General features: G+C 40.5%; 2 protein-coding genes across 8 annotated transcripts in view; one reads left to right on the forward strand and one right to left on the reverse strand.

Moving 5' to 3' along the window:
- LOC103465339 (retinoic acid receptor gamma-like) overlaps positions 1 to 12,011 on the forward strand; it is a 50,284-nt gene extending 38,273 nt beyond the window's left edge. For 4 of the 5 annotated variants that reach the window (XM_008410061.3, XM_008410063.3, XM_008410062.3 and 1 more), the window contains 7 exons: positions 5,145 to 5,293; positions 6,560 to 6,701; positions 6,911 to 7,074; positions 7,206 to 7,382; positions 7,549 to 7,753; positions 7,870 to 8,028; positions 8,982 to 12,011. In XM_008410061.3, coding sequence (XP_008408283.1) covers positions 5,145 to 5,293; positions 6,560 to 6,701; positions 6,911 to 7,074; positions 7,206 to 7,382; positions 7,549 to 7,753; positions 7,870 to 8,028; positions 8,982 to 9,292 — 1,307 coding nt within the window. In that variant the 3' untranslated portion in view covers positions 9,293 to 12,011. Of the gene's footprint in view, positions 1 to 5,144; positions 5,294 to 6,559; positions 6,702 to 6,910; positions 7,075 to 7,205; positions 7,383 to 7,548; positions 7,754 to 7,869; positions 8,034 to 8,981 lie in introns of those variants that run through there. The other variant, XM_008410065.3, reaches the window with a different exon arrangement.
- A 101-nt stretch (positions 12,012 to 12,112) lies between these two features.
- LOC103465338 (calcium-binding and coiled-coil domain-containing protein 1-like) overlaps positions 12,113 to 16,517 on the reverse strand; it is a 16,001-nt gene continuing 11,596 nt past the window's right edge. For all 3 annotated transcript variants that reach the window (XM_008410060.3, XM_008410058.3, XM_008410059.3), the window contains exons 11-14: positions 16,288 to 16,375; positions 16,048 to 16,202; positions 15,139 to 15,221; positions 12,113 to 13,600 (exon numbers count right to left, since the gene is read on the reverse strand). In XM_008410060.3, coding sequence (XP_008408282.2) covers positions 13,573 to 13,600; positions 15,139 to 15,221; positions 16,048 to 16,202; positions 16,288 to 16,375 — 354 coding nt within the window. In that variant the 3' untranslated portion in view covers positions 12,113 to 13,572. The remainder of the gene's footprint in view (positions 13,601 to 15,138; positions 15,222 to 16,047; positions 16,203 to 16,287; positions 16,376 to 16,517) is intronic.

Raw genomic sequence — 16,517 nt, forward strand, 5'->3', positions numbered from 1 at the left:
TTTTTTTTCCCCACTGGATTTCACAGGACCACTTTTACACCATCAGTGTTACTATCTAAACAGAAGCCAGTGATCAGGTTACAGTGCATCTCACCTGCTGCTGCTCCCCCGCACTCGCCCGATGCCCCTAAACATAAAACCATTTACACCAGGCTAAGCCTGAGACGTGACACAAGCCGAGATGATTTTCCTTGTCAAAAGTCCGACGACTAAAAGCCTTTTTGGAGGATGCAGAACTTTTTAATGGTTCATTTGATAATAATTTGCTTAATGTCAGAAAGAAATTAAATGTGCAGGTCCAAATTATTTAAAGCTGAAGTGGTACAAACTATTATACAGATGATAAATTATCTGATATGGTGAAAACTCAAAAATTGTTGCTCTTTGGAAACTTTGAGTCACAGCAGAAATGAACGTCGTGATTATAAAAAAAATGGTTCATTTGATAATAATGAACCATTATTATGAAATAATGGTTCATTAATAATAATAACATAATAATATTTTCTTTCATTTCAATACGTTATACTTCTTTTTATGCTTTGTTTTGTTTTATGGAGACTCTCTGGCCCTGGTCTAAAACAAACCATTTCCAATATTTTTGCCTGAATCTAAACTTGCCCTGTTTTTGCTCTGTAAATATATTTTTAGTTTTTTTGTTAACTTGAAAATCACACCAGATGTCAGAAGCAACCAAAGGAATCCATTCATACAGAATACAAAAGAAAATAAAAATCAAAGCCAATTAGTCGCCCTAGGCGTAAAAATGGGATATAAGTATAAAACACACAAAGCATAAATGTGTGCTCTTGTATGACCAGTCTCTCCTGTATGGAGAAACAAACATCGCTCGGGTGTGAGTTTGACCCAGACCCTAAAATTCTGCAGTCCTTTTATGCTCTCTAATCTACAGTTCTTTCCGTAAATGTTCTGTTTACAGGTCAGATTATGAGCTGTGCTGTTCTAGCAGTTTTATCTCATTTCTCTGAAACCAGCATTGAGTTTCCTCGGCTGCGTGTTTGGGATGTTTGTCTTGCTTGACGATCCACACTTGTTAAATCTTCAAATTCTTACCAGAAGTTAGTCCTGCAGTTCTACGAAGTCCGAGATTACCATCTGCTGCGAGACAGCTCACACCGAGATGATCCCACCTGCAAACTGCACTTTGGTTTTGGGGCAACAGTTTTGGACAGAATAATTCTGATTTCAAACATGATCTGTGAAATGGCATTCAGCGAGTTCACCTTTGGCTTGATCTGACCGAACTTGAGTAAATCTACTGCAGCAAATTTCCAACAACCTTCAGCGTGTTTTTCCTTAAGCAGTGGAGTTTTATGCACATAGAGGTCATTGTGGTTGACTGCATTACTCTTTGTTTTCAGGGTGAAAAACCATACCTACTGGGTCCAGGTCTTTCTGGAGCTCTCTGTGTGTGCTCCTAAGTTGATTATTCTTTTGGCCCAGAAATCAGCAGCATCTGTGGTTGTTACTTCTGGATCACAACTCCGATGGGGATTACTGGAACATTCAGACATTTAAAAATACAGTTAAAATAATTTCAAAAGCATTTGCTGTTTCACATAGAAACAGCAATGCTTTCTAAATACTGACAGGTTTTAGCTGGTTTCTTGGCTTTCTATGACTTTTTGCACCTAATTTTCTTCATGTCTTCAATATTTAATACCTGTGTCGTTGCACCATGTTTTCATGTTAGGAGCAATTTGGCTTGATTTCTTTGAATGCGTGTGATACTTACATTATTAAAAGCTCCTGGAAATTGTTGTTATGGAAACATGGAGACAACCAACATGCCGTTTCTTCTCTAAAAAGCAAACGTTGGAGATTTTTGTTTGTCACAGCTTCTGTTGTTTAAGCTAACGGTGGTTAACTCAATAGATCTCAGTTTCACCTAAAAACAATTTTCACAATAAACACATTAAATGATTAAGAATGGGGAGAAAATACTTGTATGTGATTTGTTGTTATTAAAGGAATTGTTAGATTTGCTTTTTATTTTTTAATTATTTGAAAAAGTAAGATCCCTCCCCTCCCCCCACTGCATAAATTTACTCTAATTAAAGGTGTTATTTTCTTTTTTCTGTGTATATATATTTTTTTGTCTAATATCATGCAGCTCCATTTATTTTTAGCCATTTCCCTCATCTCTACTGCGGTGCCACTCAGTGTGCAGGATGTTGCATCTTTTATAGGAATCCAGGTGTTGCCTATATCTCACAGCATAGCTTGAAATGAACTCATTGTACTGCTCTTCACTGCATACAGTATTTAATCAGGAGATTCTTTTTCTTTTTTTCTTTTTTTTTGCAGCTTTTTGCTTTGCAGAGCACACCAGATGAGTCAAAATGCAAACATTTAATCCAGACGGGACAGTGTGGTCTCCACCTGTGGCTCTTAAATGCTGCAGAAATGATTAAATGACGTGTTCTCATAGGTCGCAAGAGAAATTCAAATGTTGCTGGAGGAGCTGGAAATTCTGGATTTAACTTGAATAAATTAATCCTGACAGTAATGTTTGTACAGGTCTCTTTGAGACTCAAAAACCAACAGAAAAACCCCTAAATTATGCAGATGTGTCTCAGAGAGATGAATAGCTGCTAATGAGCTGTGATCCCGGTCGGTGTGTTCTGGTTTCCTGTTGCAGAAGAAGAAGCCCGGAGAGGGAAGCGTTCATCCCGGGGACTCGTGTACAAACTTGCAGATTTCTTCTTTGTCAAAATCAGTTAGAGGCTTACAAAATACCTCCAGCCGTCGATTTGAAAACAACTTACTATGTTACAGGGATTATTTTCACAGATAGTGGGTTTGTTGTGGAAAGGAGCAGCCGTGTTGAAAGCTTACCGACTTCTTGGTCTGCCTGACGCTTCACGGCCTAGTTGTATTCGGCGTCCAGCAGGGTTCGATGGGGAATGAGTTCTTAAATTGCGTTAGTTCCTGCCAGGCTGGTGTTGATTTGTCCATTTTTAAAAAATAACTTGCACACATTGGTGAAGTTTATAGGAGGCTGCCGATCATTAGCAGTGGCCTTCGAAGTCAAGGTCAAAGTTAAATAGTCAAGGTTTTATTTAACCTCCCGTCCACTGAGAAGTTTGTGTCCTCGGGCTCACCTCCTGCTTTCCCTTTCTCTCTCTCTCTTTTCATTTTTCCCCTCTCTGTTTTTATTAGATAATTCCTTTGTGCCTCTCTGGGCTTGAAACCTTACCACTCTTGTTAATGACGAGCCGGGGGTTCAGGTTGGGGTTGCTGCCGTGGGGTGAGGGCCACATTTGGTTCAGTCCTGTGCTGTCCATTGAAGGTGACAGGAGGGGCTGTGACTTTGGGGTATTTGACCCCCAGATTCTTTATTTTTACTAGGAAGTGTACCAAGGATGGAGCTGTTGATGTGAATAGCGGCCCAAGGTGACTGGATCCCAATAAAGAGGCCGTCACCCTGGCCGGGGCCCCCTTCCCATCCGAGACACAACCTTTATTGGGCTGGTTATGAGCCTGGGCAACTATTAAACCCCGTCCAGCGTGCACTGAGGAATTTAGGGCCAGGAAACAGAGGGGTGGGGGCAGGCGTGGGCTCAGAGAGGTGAAGTTGGGGTGACTGAAGGTGAAAGTTGAAAGGCACATTTGATCGGAGCGTTTGCTTTAGATTTCCATTCCCAGATTTTCTGAAGTTCTGATCGGCTTAAATGCTCATTTTGATCGATTCCTCTTTTGCTTTTGACATTCACGTGTTTCAACAATAAGATGTTTGTAGCAACACAAAACAATTGCTACTTAAAAACAATCCAAACTTACATAGAAGTTTGAATTTTGGAGAGCGGACGCTGCTACACAGCTCTGCACATAAACTGGATTTTGCTAATATTTAAGAGAAAAGACAAAATTATTAAAGAGTTGACGTTTGAAGCTCTCTTCAGCATCTTTTATCATCAATCTTTACCACAATCAGCACAGTAATCTCTGCAGTAGTCGTAGAATCAATCTCACATTGTAACATTTTCAAAAACACCTCACTGTTTCATGTTCCAACATGGCTGCTGCATGACAAAATAAAAGGTTTTTCAAATAATTAAGTAGCAACTTTACAATAATACTCTCAGCTTCAACACACAAGTTGTCTTTCCTCTCTTGAAGCACATTTAGTAATTCCTGCAAAGTCATTTAAAAGTGTACATCACTGATGCTAAAAACAGCAGGCTGAGTTATCTTCCCTCTCTAACAACATCGACACAGGGGAGAGTTTTTATTTACTGTTTGAAAAAAAATATACATTTTAATTTCCATTCAGCCAATAACGGTCAAGCATAAAATGATCCTTTTCTGGTCTCTCCGCAACTCTGTTCTCTAAATAGATAATCAGGTCGTTGCAGTTTTTCCTCACGTCTTCTGCCCTGTTGTCATTTAAGTGCAAGAAACCACAGCTGGATGAACTTTACTGCAACCATTAAACATTGTTTGTCTTGAATCTTTTTCACTAGGAGCAGTGGAAGGCCTCTGCCAAAAAATATGCTGTTCTACAGTGTGAAATTTTCCTTAGCGAGACAGTGCGAGGGGACGGAGGGAGACAGCGAGGTCTCGTAAACATCCCACCTCTGTTTGTTCACATGGGGCTTCGGGGAGACGGGCAGGTCCGGTCGGATGGCTTTTCCAAATAAAATAGCAGAAAAGAAAAGGAAAACAAAGCATATGGGTGTGCGCACAAACACACACGTGCAAAAATTTTTACATTCGAGTCAAAAAGTCAGCAGAGGTGTCCCACTGCCCCTCTTGCTCTCCAATAAATGGTGAAGCCAATCAAAGCTCAGCTGCCAATCAGCATTTTTATCAGCAGGGCCATCTGGCCATCAGCTAATTGTGTCTCTTTTAAGTCCCTGTCAATCAGCAGAGACCCCCGCCCTCCTCCCTTTTCTCTTAAAAATGTCTGCTTTTGAGCTTGTTCCCTTCTGGCTCCACAGGGTGGCCCCGAGGAAGGATGGGGGTTGTTTGTTGACCACTCTCTCCTAATCAGCTGCTGCATTTGCTTTCATCATTATTTCAAAGACACTTAGGATTAATGCAAACAAGATGCATTCTTATAATAAGTGACCTTTCTTCCCCTTTTTTTTTTCTTTTTTTAAAATTTTCTTGCCCTGCAGCGGTGGAGACGCAGAGCACCAGTTCAGAGGAGATGGTGCCCAGCTCCCCTTCCCCTCCGCCTCCACCACGGGTCTACAAGCCGTGCTTTGTGTGCCAGGACAAGTCATCTGGTTATCACTACGGAGTGAGCTCCTGTGAGGGCTGCAAGGTAAATGAAGCCAGAGGTACATGCAGAGTTTACAGGACATGTGTAAAAAAAGAAAAAGAAGAAGAATAATAAGAAGAAGCTGAACAGCTGAGGTCAGTTTTAAAGAAACCCAGAGTGGGAACCTGATTCTCTCCGAGAGCCAAACAGATGTGTGAAGAGCGCAGCTGTGTGTTTGCTGCTGCCCCCTGGTGTGTACTCACTGCCACTGCACAGGCGCGCTGCATAATCTGGAAGTTCGGTGTTTCCCAATCCGGTTTTAAAATACAGAATAAATGAGAAGTTGTCGCTTAAATTTCAACTTTAAAAGATATGAGACTACTTCTTCCATAAAAGTTTAACCCAAAGGCATTTAAATGTTAACAAAAACAGATTGCAGCTGTTTAAAAATGACTTCTTTGATCATTTATTTGCAGCATGTACACATGCCATAAAGACCAAGTCAAAGTAGTGCATGGAGGTTCAGAGAAAGGAAAAGCTATGTTGTTATCAAAAAATATTGAACAATAAAAGGTTTAAAAAGGAAGATCTCATTTATGTATCTCATTTATATGTATCTCTTTTCACTGATGACCAGAATAAAAATCCAGCAGTTCAGTAGTGTCAATTATACTGAACAGATTAATGGGAAGATGGATTGAGCTAAATACCTGGTAATCCCAGAAGAAAACCTGTTAGGATGCATAAAAACTTAAGACTGGTGTGGAGATTCATTTTCCAGCAAATCAGGAGCCATAAACTTACATTTAAAGCTGCAGTGTAATAGTTTAAATCAAAGCATGTTCTTGTGCTAGAATGGCTCAGTCAAAGTCCAAACCTGTATCTAATTTGACTAGGAGAACCTGACTTAGAGACTGATGTTCACAAACACAGATGTTTGAGCCAGTTTCAAGATAGAATGGGCAAAAATGTTTGTCTCTAAAAGCAGGAAGAGACGTAAACCAAATGTTGCTGATGATTCAACAAAGTATTTAATCAGGGTGGCCAAGCAAAAATGCACACCGCACTTTTCAGGTCTGTAAGACTTACTTCATCTTCAGAATTGTGCAAGACTTTGTGTCAGTCTATCACATTAAAATTCAATAAAATACATTGAGGTTGCAACATGAAGGGGTACCAATACTCTGAAAGACACTGTAATTAGATTACGCTCCCCCTTCATGTTAGCTAAAGTGGAAACATTTTGAGAGCTGTCCTGTTTCTGTCTGTTCTGGAAACTCAGACCAAGGAAATAAATCAGAGTCTTTTCTGCTTTTTTTTTTTTTTTAGGGATTTTTCCGCCGGAGCATCCAGAAGAACATGGTGTACACCTGCCATCGAGACAAGAACTGTCAGATTAACAAAGTGACCCGCAACCGCTGCCAATACTGTCGGTTGCAGAAGTGCTTCGAGGTCGGCATGTCCAAAGAAGGTTTGTGGGCTGGAAAACAACTCTTCCTGTTAATTAATTTATATAGAACCGTTTTAAGTTGACTTAGATTTAGGTTTGATTGAAAACTTATTTTAAACCTTATCAGGAGGGCCAATAAGTGTGGGCTGGGCCTGCGAGTTGTTGTGATCACAGATTTGCGAAATCACAGCTGAACATCCTGTGGTAACCGGATTTCCTTCAACCTTCAGCCGTGCGCAACGACAGGAACAAGAAGAAGAAGGACGTGAAGGAGGAGGTGGTGCTGCCCGAGAACTACGAGCTCAGCGGAGAACTGGAGGAGCTCGTGAACAAAGTCAGCAAAGCTCACCAAGAGACATTCCCGTCTCTGTGCCAGCTGGGAAAATACACCACAGTGAGTTTTTGACTTCCACCACGCACGGCGGAGTGTCCGCACCGAGGCTTGTCCTTTCTGCTTTCCAGACAGGACGAGCCACGGTGCCAACTCTGCACAGACAAAAAAGTGTCCCTGTTTCTCTTTCCCAGAACTCCAGCGCTGACCACAGAGTGCAGCTGGACCTGGGCCTGTGGGATAAGTTCAGTGAGCTTTCCACTAAGTGCATTATAAAGATTGTGGAGTTTGCCAAGCGACTACCAGGCTTCACTACGCTCACCATCGCTGACCAGATCACCCTCCTCAAATCTGCATGCCTGGACATCCTGGTATTAGCCCTCTCCTGCTTACCCGACCCTCCACCTTCCCAAGGCTTTCTCATTCATCATGCTGCCTCACTTTTTGAGACAAAGCAGATGTTAGATTTTATTTTTAAAGCTAATATAAATGTTTTTCCCCCCCGTGTTCTGTAATGTTTTGCCTTCCCTCATGCAGATGCTGAGGATATGCACCCGCTACACTCCAGAGCAGGACACGATGACGTTCTCAGACGGCCTGACTCTCAACAGGACCCAGATGCACAACGCCGGCTTTGGGCCGCTCACAGACCTAGTGTTTGCCTTCGCTGGTCAGCTCCTGCCTCTGGAGATGGACGACACAGAGACGGGGCTCCTGAGCGCAATCTGTCTCATTTGTGGAGGTAAAAGGTTTAGTGAGCCGGCCGATCCACTAAGTCTAGAAAGTGTCTCATTTTGTTTATATCTTCCTGCCAGCTGTTTGTGAGGCTAATATTGTTTCCTCTTCGCCCCTCACCAGACCGCATGGACTTGGAAGAGCCGGAGAAGGTCGACAAACTCCAGGAGCCGCTGCTGGAGGCTCTAAAGATCTACACTCGCCGCAGACGCCCGAACAAGCCCCACATGTTCCCTCGCATGCTGATGAAAGTCACAGACCTGCGAGGAATCAGCACCAAAGGTTAGGGCTTTCTTTAAATTATTACTATTATTATTAAACTCGCAGAATTTTTTTCAGTTAATCAAAACGTAAGTTTTCCTCTCCCGGTTGTAATCTTAAAGGGGACATATTATGAAAAATCCCTGTTTTTTTATGTTGTCATACTTCCATTTGGGCTTCTACGGCTTCTAAAAACAGCCAAAGTAGCAACCCCAGCGAAACCCAGCCTGTCAAACTGAGTTCCAGCACGTTTGGTCATCTGGTTTTACTGCTGTGCAATGGCTGCTGGAAAAAACAAAGGTTTTGTAGTTGACTTACCACCCAGAAACCACTTGTTTCATTCTTGTTGGTTGTGCAGGAGGCTCCACGTCTGCTTTTCAAAGATGTGCGGTTGTATAGTTGCGCATCTGTTTGTAGGTGTTTTCATGTACGAGTGTAAACGTCGAGTTGGGGACGTGGCCAGCAGCGGCTTATTTTGATTTAAAGTAACAAGATGCCCCAAGACGTCTCATTCTGAAAGGAGCTCAAAACAGGCAGAGCTGACCAGACAATCTCATAAGAATTTTGTCCAAAAAAATGTAATGAACATGTTTTGTATATTTCATAGACCTATTATAACCTATTCAAGGAAACATAATAGGTCACCTTTGTAAGGTTTACCACTTAATATGCATGCGGAAGATGTCAGCAGTTTTGTCACTCACTGCAAAGTAACGAAAACACATCGTTTGCAGTCTTTCCTTAACATATGCAAGTTAAGCAGCACTCCGCATTCAGCTCCATCCGCCTTCCCCAACAACTCCTCTCAGATTCCCACTCCCACTGAATGCAAATGCAGGCCACACTTTTCAGATTTTATTTGTTAGCAACTTCTTTTAGCTTTACTCTGTCTTTAATCTAAAATTAAAGTTTGCTTGTTTCCTCTGAGAGGAGCACAGTTTGTTTCGACATTGAGCCTCTCTGCTCGCCCGCAGGTGCCGAGCGAGCCATCACCCTCAAGACAGAGATCCCGGGCCCCATGCCGCCTCTGATCAGGGAGATGCTGGAGAACCCGGACGCCTTCGAGGACAGCAGCGACTCCAGCGACAGCGCCTCGGCCCCTCCGCCGGCCATCCAGGCAATCAAGCAGGAGGAGAAGTCCACGTACGAGTCGGCCTTCGAGGAGGAAGAGGAGGAGGAGGAGGACGACTTCTGGGACGAGGAGAGGGAGTGGGGGGCGGACAGCGACGGCGAGCCGTGGGGGGAGGCGGCGCAGAAGAAGGCCGTGGCGGGAAAGTCGCAGTGAGAGAGGAAGGCCGCTTCCTGTCTGAGAGACCGCTGAGCCGCACAGAGCAACGCCACCTCACAGATTTAGGCTCGTTAATGACATTGTGATAAACTGTACATACTGACTTCGAGGAAACTGTTTTCAGTTCAGAATAGGAAGCAAAATAAACAAAGAGAAAAAGCACTACATTTCAGTGGATGAATGAGGGCACCGTTAAAATATCGACGTGACTTTGCAAAAAAAAAAAAAAGTTCCTAAGTTCAACACCACAGAGCAGCAAGGATTGCTGGGAGGAAGAAAAGGAGCTCCTCCTCTTCTGTCTCTTAAGGGCTATGCTTTGTATAAAATGGTTGATTGCAGCAGCTGAGCTCTACATGGTGTTTGTGTGCCACGAATGTCTTCTCAGAATTATTTCTCAGAGATTATGCAACTTTTTTTTTTTCTGTGTACGTCCTTTTCCTGAGCATGTTACCTTTACGTCTGTTTGTCTCTTCTTTTGTTTGGTATATATTTTTTACTCTCATTCGACTCGATGTGTGTGAAGTTTGAACTTTTAACCCTTTTCATTTCTGCTTTATTGGACAAAAGCATTTAAAAGTGTGATAGAGAGACAAGAGAGTCATGAGCAGGACTCAAACTCGGAAAAATCGGATTAAGTTTTTCAATCTTGAAATTATTTGAGAGGACGATAGGAAAGCTGGTATTTTAACTCTGGTGCCAAATAGGAAAAAATGCAAACACAAGACATATCTCTCATTGTTTTTATAAATCTATATGTATATTTCTGACCCCCCATTAAAATCTTTAAATCTTCAGAGGGGTCATCCTTCGCTCTCAGGTTGATTCTGTCTCACCTTTCTGTGTAACAGTTTCTGCAAAACTAAAAATCCCAGTCATATAAAGTCAAGAAAGAACTTGTGATATTGCAAGTAAAGATATTTAAACATATATTAAAATAAATATACTCAGGAGGTAGTGTGTGTGTGCTTGTGTGTGCCATTTTCAACAATTCAAACTCGAAAGCGCAGACGGAATAAAAAGAAACAAACATTTTAAAATAATGCCAAGTATAATAGCTTTCCATATTTGCACACATTCCATGTTTAAATGTATGAACTATTAAAAATACATTTAATAGACAAAGCTCTCAAAAAGATGTATTTTAAATTGAATATGGAGTATCATCGGTTTGCTCTGAACACACTGGATGCATGCAGAGCCGGTCCAAAGTTGTCCAAACTTGTCCAGGCTTTGATCTGGAGAGCCACCACTGACCCACTAAAACTTAGGATGTTTTAAATCTATAAATTAATAAACTAATGAAGCTACATTTTAAATATAAAGGACTTTTAGTTTAAATTTGATGTCCAGAAGCCTTTAGAGAAAATTTAAAAGCAGGTTGATTGTTGATAAATATGTCATTTTGAAATTTTGGGTTGTTTATCTAAAATATCTTAAAAGTCACATATATAAAATATCAATTAGTACTTCTAACAATTTGCATCTAAGTAAACCAGTACCGCACGTAATGTTGTGCAAACTATCGTGTTACATTAGTGTTTAATGTATAAAATAGAGAAAAATGCATTGTATTAATAGTAGTTAGCTGATCCCACTGACTGTCCGACTGAAACATGTTCAACTTTGGGGTCAAATTGCTGCAAACTTTGACATCAGAGACGAATCAAATATCCCATGAGTTTGCCTATACCTTGGGCCGGCTCTGGTTACAAGTTAGAAAACATTACTGAAGAATTTATTGAGTTAAAAGCCTCATCTCAGAGATGAATTAATTGGAACGATTGTTAATTGATCAAAACGTATCATACAGCATCAGCAGTAAACGGGTGTCTTCCTGAAGCACAAGGTGATATTTTAGTGAAATAAAATATTACAGTTCTTTGCTAATAGAATAAAACTGATCAAATGAAAGACTTGTGTTGAGTACCAAAAGTACTCAAGTTTTCCAAATTAATAACAAAGTATTTATAATCAGATTAAAAGTCATCAAAAAGGCAAAACTCAGGATTTTCATTAAGCTGTATTTGTTCTTGTTGGATCAAAACGTTGCTTTCTCACACACACACACACACACACACGCACACACACACACACACACACACACCCACACACACACACACACACACACACACACACACACACATTGTAGCATAGCACCAGCCAAAATTAGACTTTTGATGATCTTTTCAGATCCTATAATGTTTATTAATTTCAAAGTAAATGCTTTGTTTCTGATGTTATTAATTATCTTGAATTTGAGCCGGTGCAATAAATTAACCACAGAGGTTGTCGCCAAACTCTCAAGCCAGCAACATTATAAGCATAGATATGTAACAATATAAAAATAAAAGACCAAAGACAGATGCGTCACTTTGTGTTGGGCAGGATTTTACTTTTTTTTTTTTTTATATAATGAAGCTGGATAAATCTCATCTCTCTAACATTTTGTTGTTGCTGATAAATGTCTTTAATATTTTATTCCAGGCATGTTATCTACGTGTTCAGGGAGCGACGACGTTCATCTTGTGTCTTCTTCTATCTGAGAAACCAAACTAGCTTTGATGCACACAGCTACAAACAAATTCAAAAACTGTGTTGAAATGCTCTGGTTACATTTCTACAAGAGGCTGAAACTATGTTTGCTTTTTTATGCTTACTATTAAATGTTTTATGATGTTTCCTGTATTTTGATAAAAGCATTTTTTGTTCTCAGACATTATAGTGTCCAGTTGTCTCAACTTTTTTTTTTTCCCCAACAAACATTTACAGACATGGACACATTTGTGGGTACCACTGGAAAAGATACTTAAAAACTGATTTCATTTTATTTACTTTTATTGCAGCAACATAACCTCACAATAAAACAATAGTTTGATGACATTTTTACGTAGGTTAAAAATAGCTGCTTGTTTCTAGTTGTTGATTTCTATTAATTCAATTAAAATAAACAAATGCATTTTTGGGGGGAGGGGGGTTAGTAGGATAATGATTCGAAACATGTCACCTAATTAACAGAAATGATTCCACAGACACTAAATCAACTTTCCTCCATCATGTTCATCTCAGACTCCAGACCTGAATCCTTTTGAAAATCAAAACAGAGGAGCCAGAACTATGGACCAGAGCAGAGGTCAGCAATCTGCAGCTCCAGAACCACAAGTGGCTTCTAAGGGCCTCTTCAGCCAAAAAAAAAACAAGCAAATTTTTTAAAATAAAGGTAATTAAGATTAATTGTTTCTCAAAAAGACCTATTAAAAAAAACAAAGCTAATTAAAATTAATTGCTCATACAGTTTTTCAAAAAGAACAATTAAAAAAAACACAAAGCTAAGTTAATTGTTTTTACAGTTTTATGAGAAAAAATTAACTGTTTTTGCAAAATTTCAAAAACAGGATTAAAAAAAACACTAATTCAATTTAATTGTTTTCACAAATCTTTTCAAAAAGGGTAATTTTTAACAATAAGCTTATTAAAGTTAACTGTTTTTACAGTTTTTAGTATTTCTAACAGAATGAAAAATAAATGTGCCAACCTATATATATATATATATATATATATATATTTCTTAAATAAAATATTTTTAATGTGAGAATATTCCCCTGCAATAATAATAATAATAATAACATCTTTAACTCCAGTCAAGTGAAGACCTCCATCATGCAGACGTCTGTGTATCATTTTAATGATCAGGATCTTGTTTTTCTGTCAGCATCATGTTGTCAACAAAGCACAGAAACCACACAACACTTGCTAGTGTTTTCCTAAGATCCCTGAACACAGTTTCCCAGCACCGCGGCGCTGCAGAGTGGCGCTCATGTTCCCGACTCGGTGCTTGGAAAGCTGAAACAGACCATTTCACACTTGACTGTGATCGCACGCCCACACATTTGACACGGTTTTAGGAGTCGTGCTCTCATGCAAAATCCAGGGGCCAAAATAGCACCAGAACAACACGTAGAGTATGAAAGTCAGGCCAACGGCATATTTCTCACAACATTTGCCACATATTCACATTACAGCAAGGTTAAAGGCTGGAGCACGGAGGATTGAATTGCAAGTACTAAAATCCACGTAACCTGAGTCGAGGTTCGCACCCAACACGAGAAATATTTCCTATAACGTAATAAAGTCATGAAACTATTGACCACTCAGGAAAAAATAAATAAAATAAAGTGCATTTTCACAAATATAAGGAACAAACGCTAACTAAATGCTCTTTGTTTAGTTTGTATTCAAATAAACACTATTGGCACCAAAGCTGCTTGCTCCTTGTCCTGTTACCACATTGGGGAGTCGGCCAGCTCACTGCAGAGAAAACAGAGGGAAGTTTCACAGAACATCGTGACAGATTTACACTTAAGAACAAACTTTTAGCTGATTTTAAACGAATCGCTGTTTTCGTTTGTGGTACGCCTCCGTCACCGTGGGCAGCAACTTCACAGTAATTTGGGGGCTTTTGATGATTTAGTTGAATCGTTTTTCCTAAATACAAACACCGTTACTTAGAGCTTGTGTTGCTTTTAATGTGTACTTAATGTCTCTGACGACTCACTGGTGAAATGCTCCTTGGAAGGAAAATCGGCTGCACAGTTTTTCCAGCCTGGCTGGAATCTATCAACTCTTCTCATTAGAAACGGTGTAGCTTATTATGCCTACTTGGTTTCCAGGCATGGACTTGGCTTTTTAAAGGCTTGCCAGAACATTTCTAAGCACCAGAAGTCAGGGATCAGATCAGTTAACCTGTTTTACACATTAAAAGTCCAGTTTAGGATCATTGTCCTGTTGGAAAACACCAACAGGTCCAAGTTTCAGCCCCTCCAGTTGAAGGTTTCAGCTGAAGTTTAGTTTGTACGTAGTCCTCATTCGTTATTCCTTCATCTTTGTGAAGTGCATCAGTGTAATCAGCAGAAAGACTGATTTTACACCTGGCTGTAATGTTTATGAACAGCCCAGGAACCACCAAGCCCAGACTCAAGCCTATCATAACATATGTCACTGTCCCCACCGACGCCGGCATGACGCTCCCTCCACCATGTCTGACAACTGCTACGGTATTTTCACATTTAGAAATCTCACCCTGAATCACTCAATCTTCCTCTGCTCTGACCATTAAAACTTTCCTCCAGAAGGCATTGATTTTTCCATGTGGGCAGCTGCAAACCTTAGTCAGGCTTCAGAGTGTCGAAGGAGAGCTTCATGTCAGTCCGTGGCGACGTGACGCCTTTAAGTATTTTCCAGGCGCACGGTGCTATTATATAGCACAATCACGTAACTATGTTACCTTCGTTTTTTGTTTTTTTTTAAATGCTGCACATGTCGACTTCTCAACTTGGTGCATTGAAACTGGGCCTCTGTCTGTTTAAGAAATTCCTACTTTTTCCGACATATGCACAGGAGAAACAAAGCAACACTCTAGATCTGTTTTAGATGAAGGAATAACATCATAACGTGACATGTAGCTCAAAAAGGTTGATTTTACAAAATCCTCCTGTTAAATATCCAGGAGTAAATATGGTGGAAGATTCCTGATGACTGCAAAAAGCATGAAGTTCAGGAGCAAAGGGGGCTGCATGCAGATATTTGACTCTGTGTGTATAAATTAAAACTTGTGCTGCCATTTCTTTTTCTTGTTATTGTTTTTTTTTTTATCATTTAAGTTGTATGCATCATTTGATCTCGAAAAGAGTGGTTCAAACAAATCAAAAGCCACAGATTAATTAATGAGACATATGAAAAGTTCCCATCAGCACTGGGCACATTTTCACTCCGATGTGTTTCAGCGACACAGCCTCTAGAAAAACATTGCGTTAGAGCAGAGCTCGGTGTGGCTGGACTCTTCTCACCTCAGGACGGGGTTGACGAGTTCAGGCAGGATCAGCTGCTTCCCTTCACCAGCTTGGCGTTTGCTGAGCTGAGATTTTTCATCCTGATTTCACAGAAACTTGAGTCAGAGCCTGTGATGCCAGCCAGTATTTCCAGGGTCGGATTTACCGGCTTCCAGGGAAATATGGCTTTTTATGCGCTACATTGAAAACTAAAAATTGTTTCTGCATGTCAAACGCAGAAGGACGTGGTTCGTTACAAATTTCTGAAGTGATTTCTCATTATAATTTAACGTGCTGCTTTCTAATTTAACACAGCAGTCAGCTGCACTGCGGCACATAAAGGAAAAAACATTTTTATTTTTATTAGGTATGCTATTTTTATTTCTCTCCTCCTCTTCAACGGTACTGCAGATAATAAAGTTATTGGTGACGTTCCAACAATATGATGTTCTTTCCTGAAGCTTGGAGTTTGTTTCGTTAACTTGCTGTAGCACAAGACAAGCTAAATAATCACAAACACATAAAGTAGCATTTATCTTGCATGAATTAAAAATGTAATCTCCTTTCATTTAGAAAATAAACATGTATCAATGGCAATTACATGATTCACATTTGAATATTAACTGGCTAGTTATTAAGGTGGTTTTTGGTTATTTTATGGTTTTTCTGTTTACACGCTGTTTGCTTTCGTCTAATTTATTCACACCATCCCTGCAGACAGATCGTCTTGCCCCGGCCTGTTTCTGCAGCAGCCAATAAAACCAGACGTTCAACAATGAAACTGGAGCAAACAGTCGTGACACAGCAGAGCTGCAGGAATCTCTTGAGACAACAATCAAATATTTACCCAGTCAGAGTGGGTCAATCGCTAATGCAGGCGCCGTTAATGGTTGTTTGGTTTAGGGCTGGGTGGGCGGCTGGGTGTACCTGTGAGTCAACGGGCGACTCGTCACCTTCGCTTTGGCTCAGAGTCCCGGCTGGGATCTCAGAGGAGGAGCTTTCCTCCGGGGAGGAAGACGAAGAAGCAGATCTGGGAGCAGCTGATGGAGCTAAATCCTGTTTCTCAGATGAAGAACCTGGAGCTGTTTCAAAACATTCCTTATTTTTAATCCCCCTTAGAATAAAGTTGCCGGTCCGGTTCATGAAAGTCCTTTTCCCTATACTTACAGATACGTTTAACTTTGGTGTTGTTTGGGTTCGTTTCTTCGCCGATGCCCAGCTTCATCTCCAGCTGCCGAATGCAAGTCACCAAATCCTGGAAGGTTTCGGTCACGCAGATTATCGCAGTAAGACAAAAATGAATAGAATAGTATCTCTGTAAGTGGAGAAAAAAACACAGCACAGCATGCAGAACGTTCCGCAAACTTCTGAAATTATTCTGTTTTAATCTTAATTGT

This window comes from Poecilia reticulata, chromosome 5 (assembly GCF_904066995.2).
Source record: "Poecilia reticulata chromosome 5, P_reticulata-male-v2, whole genome shotgun sequence".
NCBI classification, from domain to species: domain Eukaryota; kingdom Metazoa; phylum Chordata; class Actinopteri; order Cyprinodontiformes; family Poeciliidae; genus Poecilia; species Poecilia reticulata.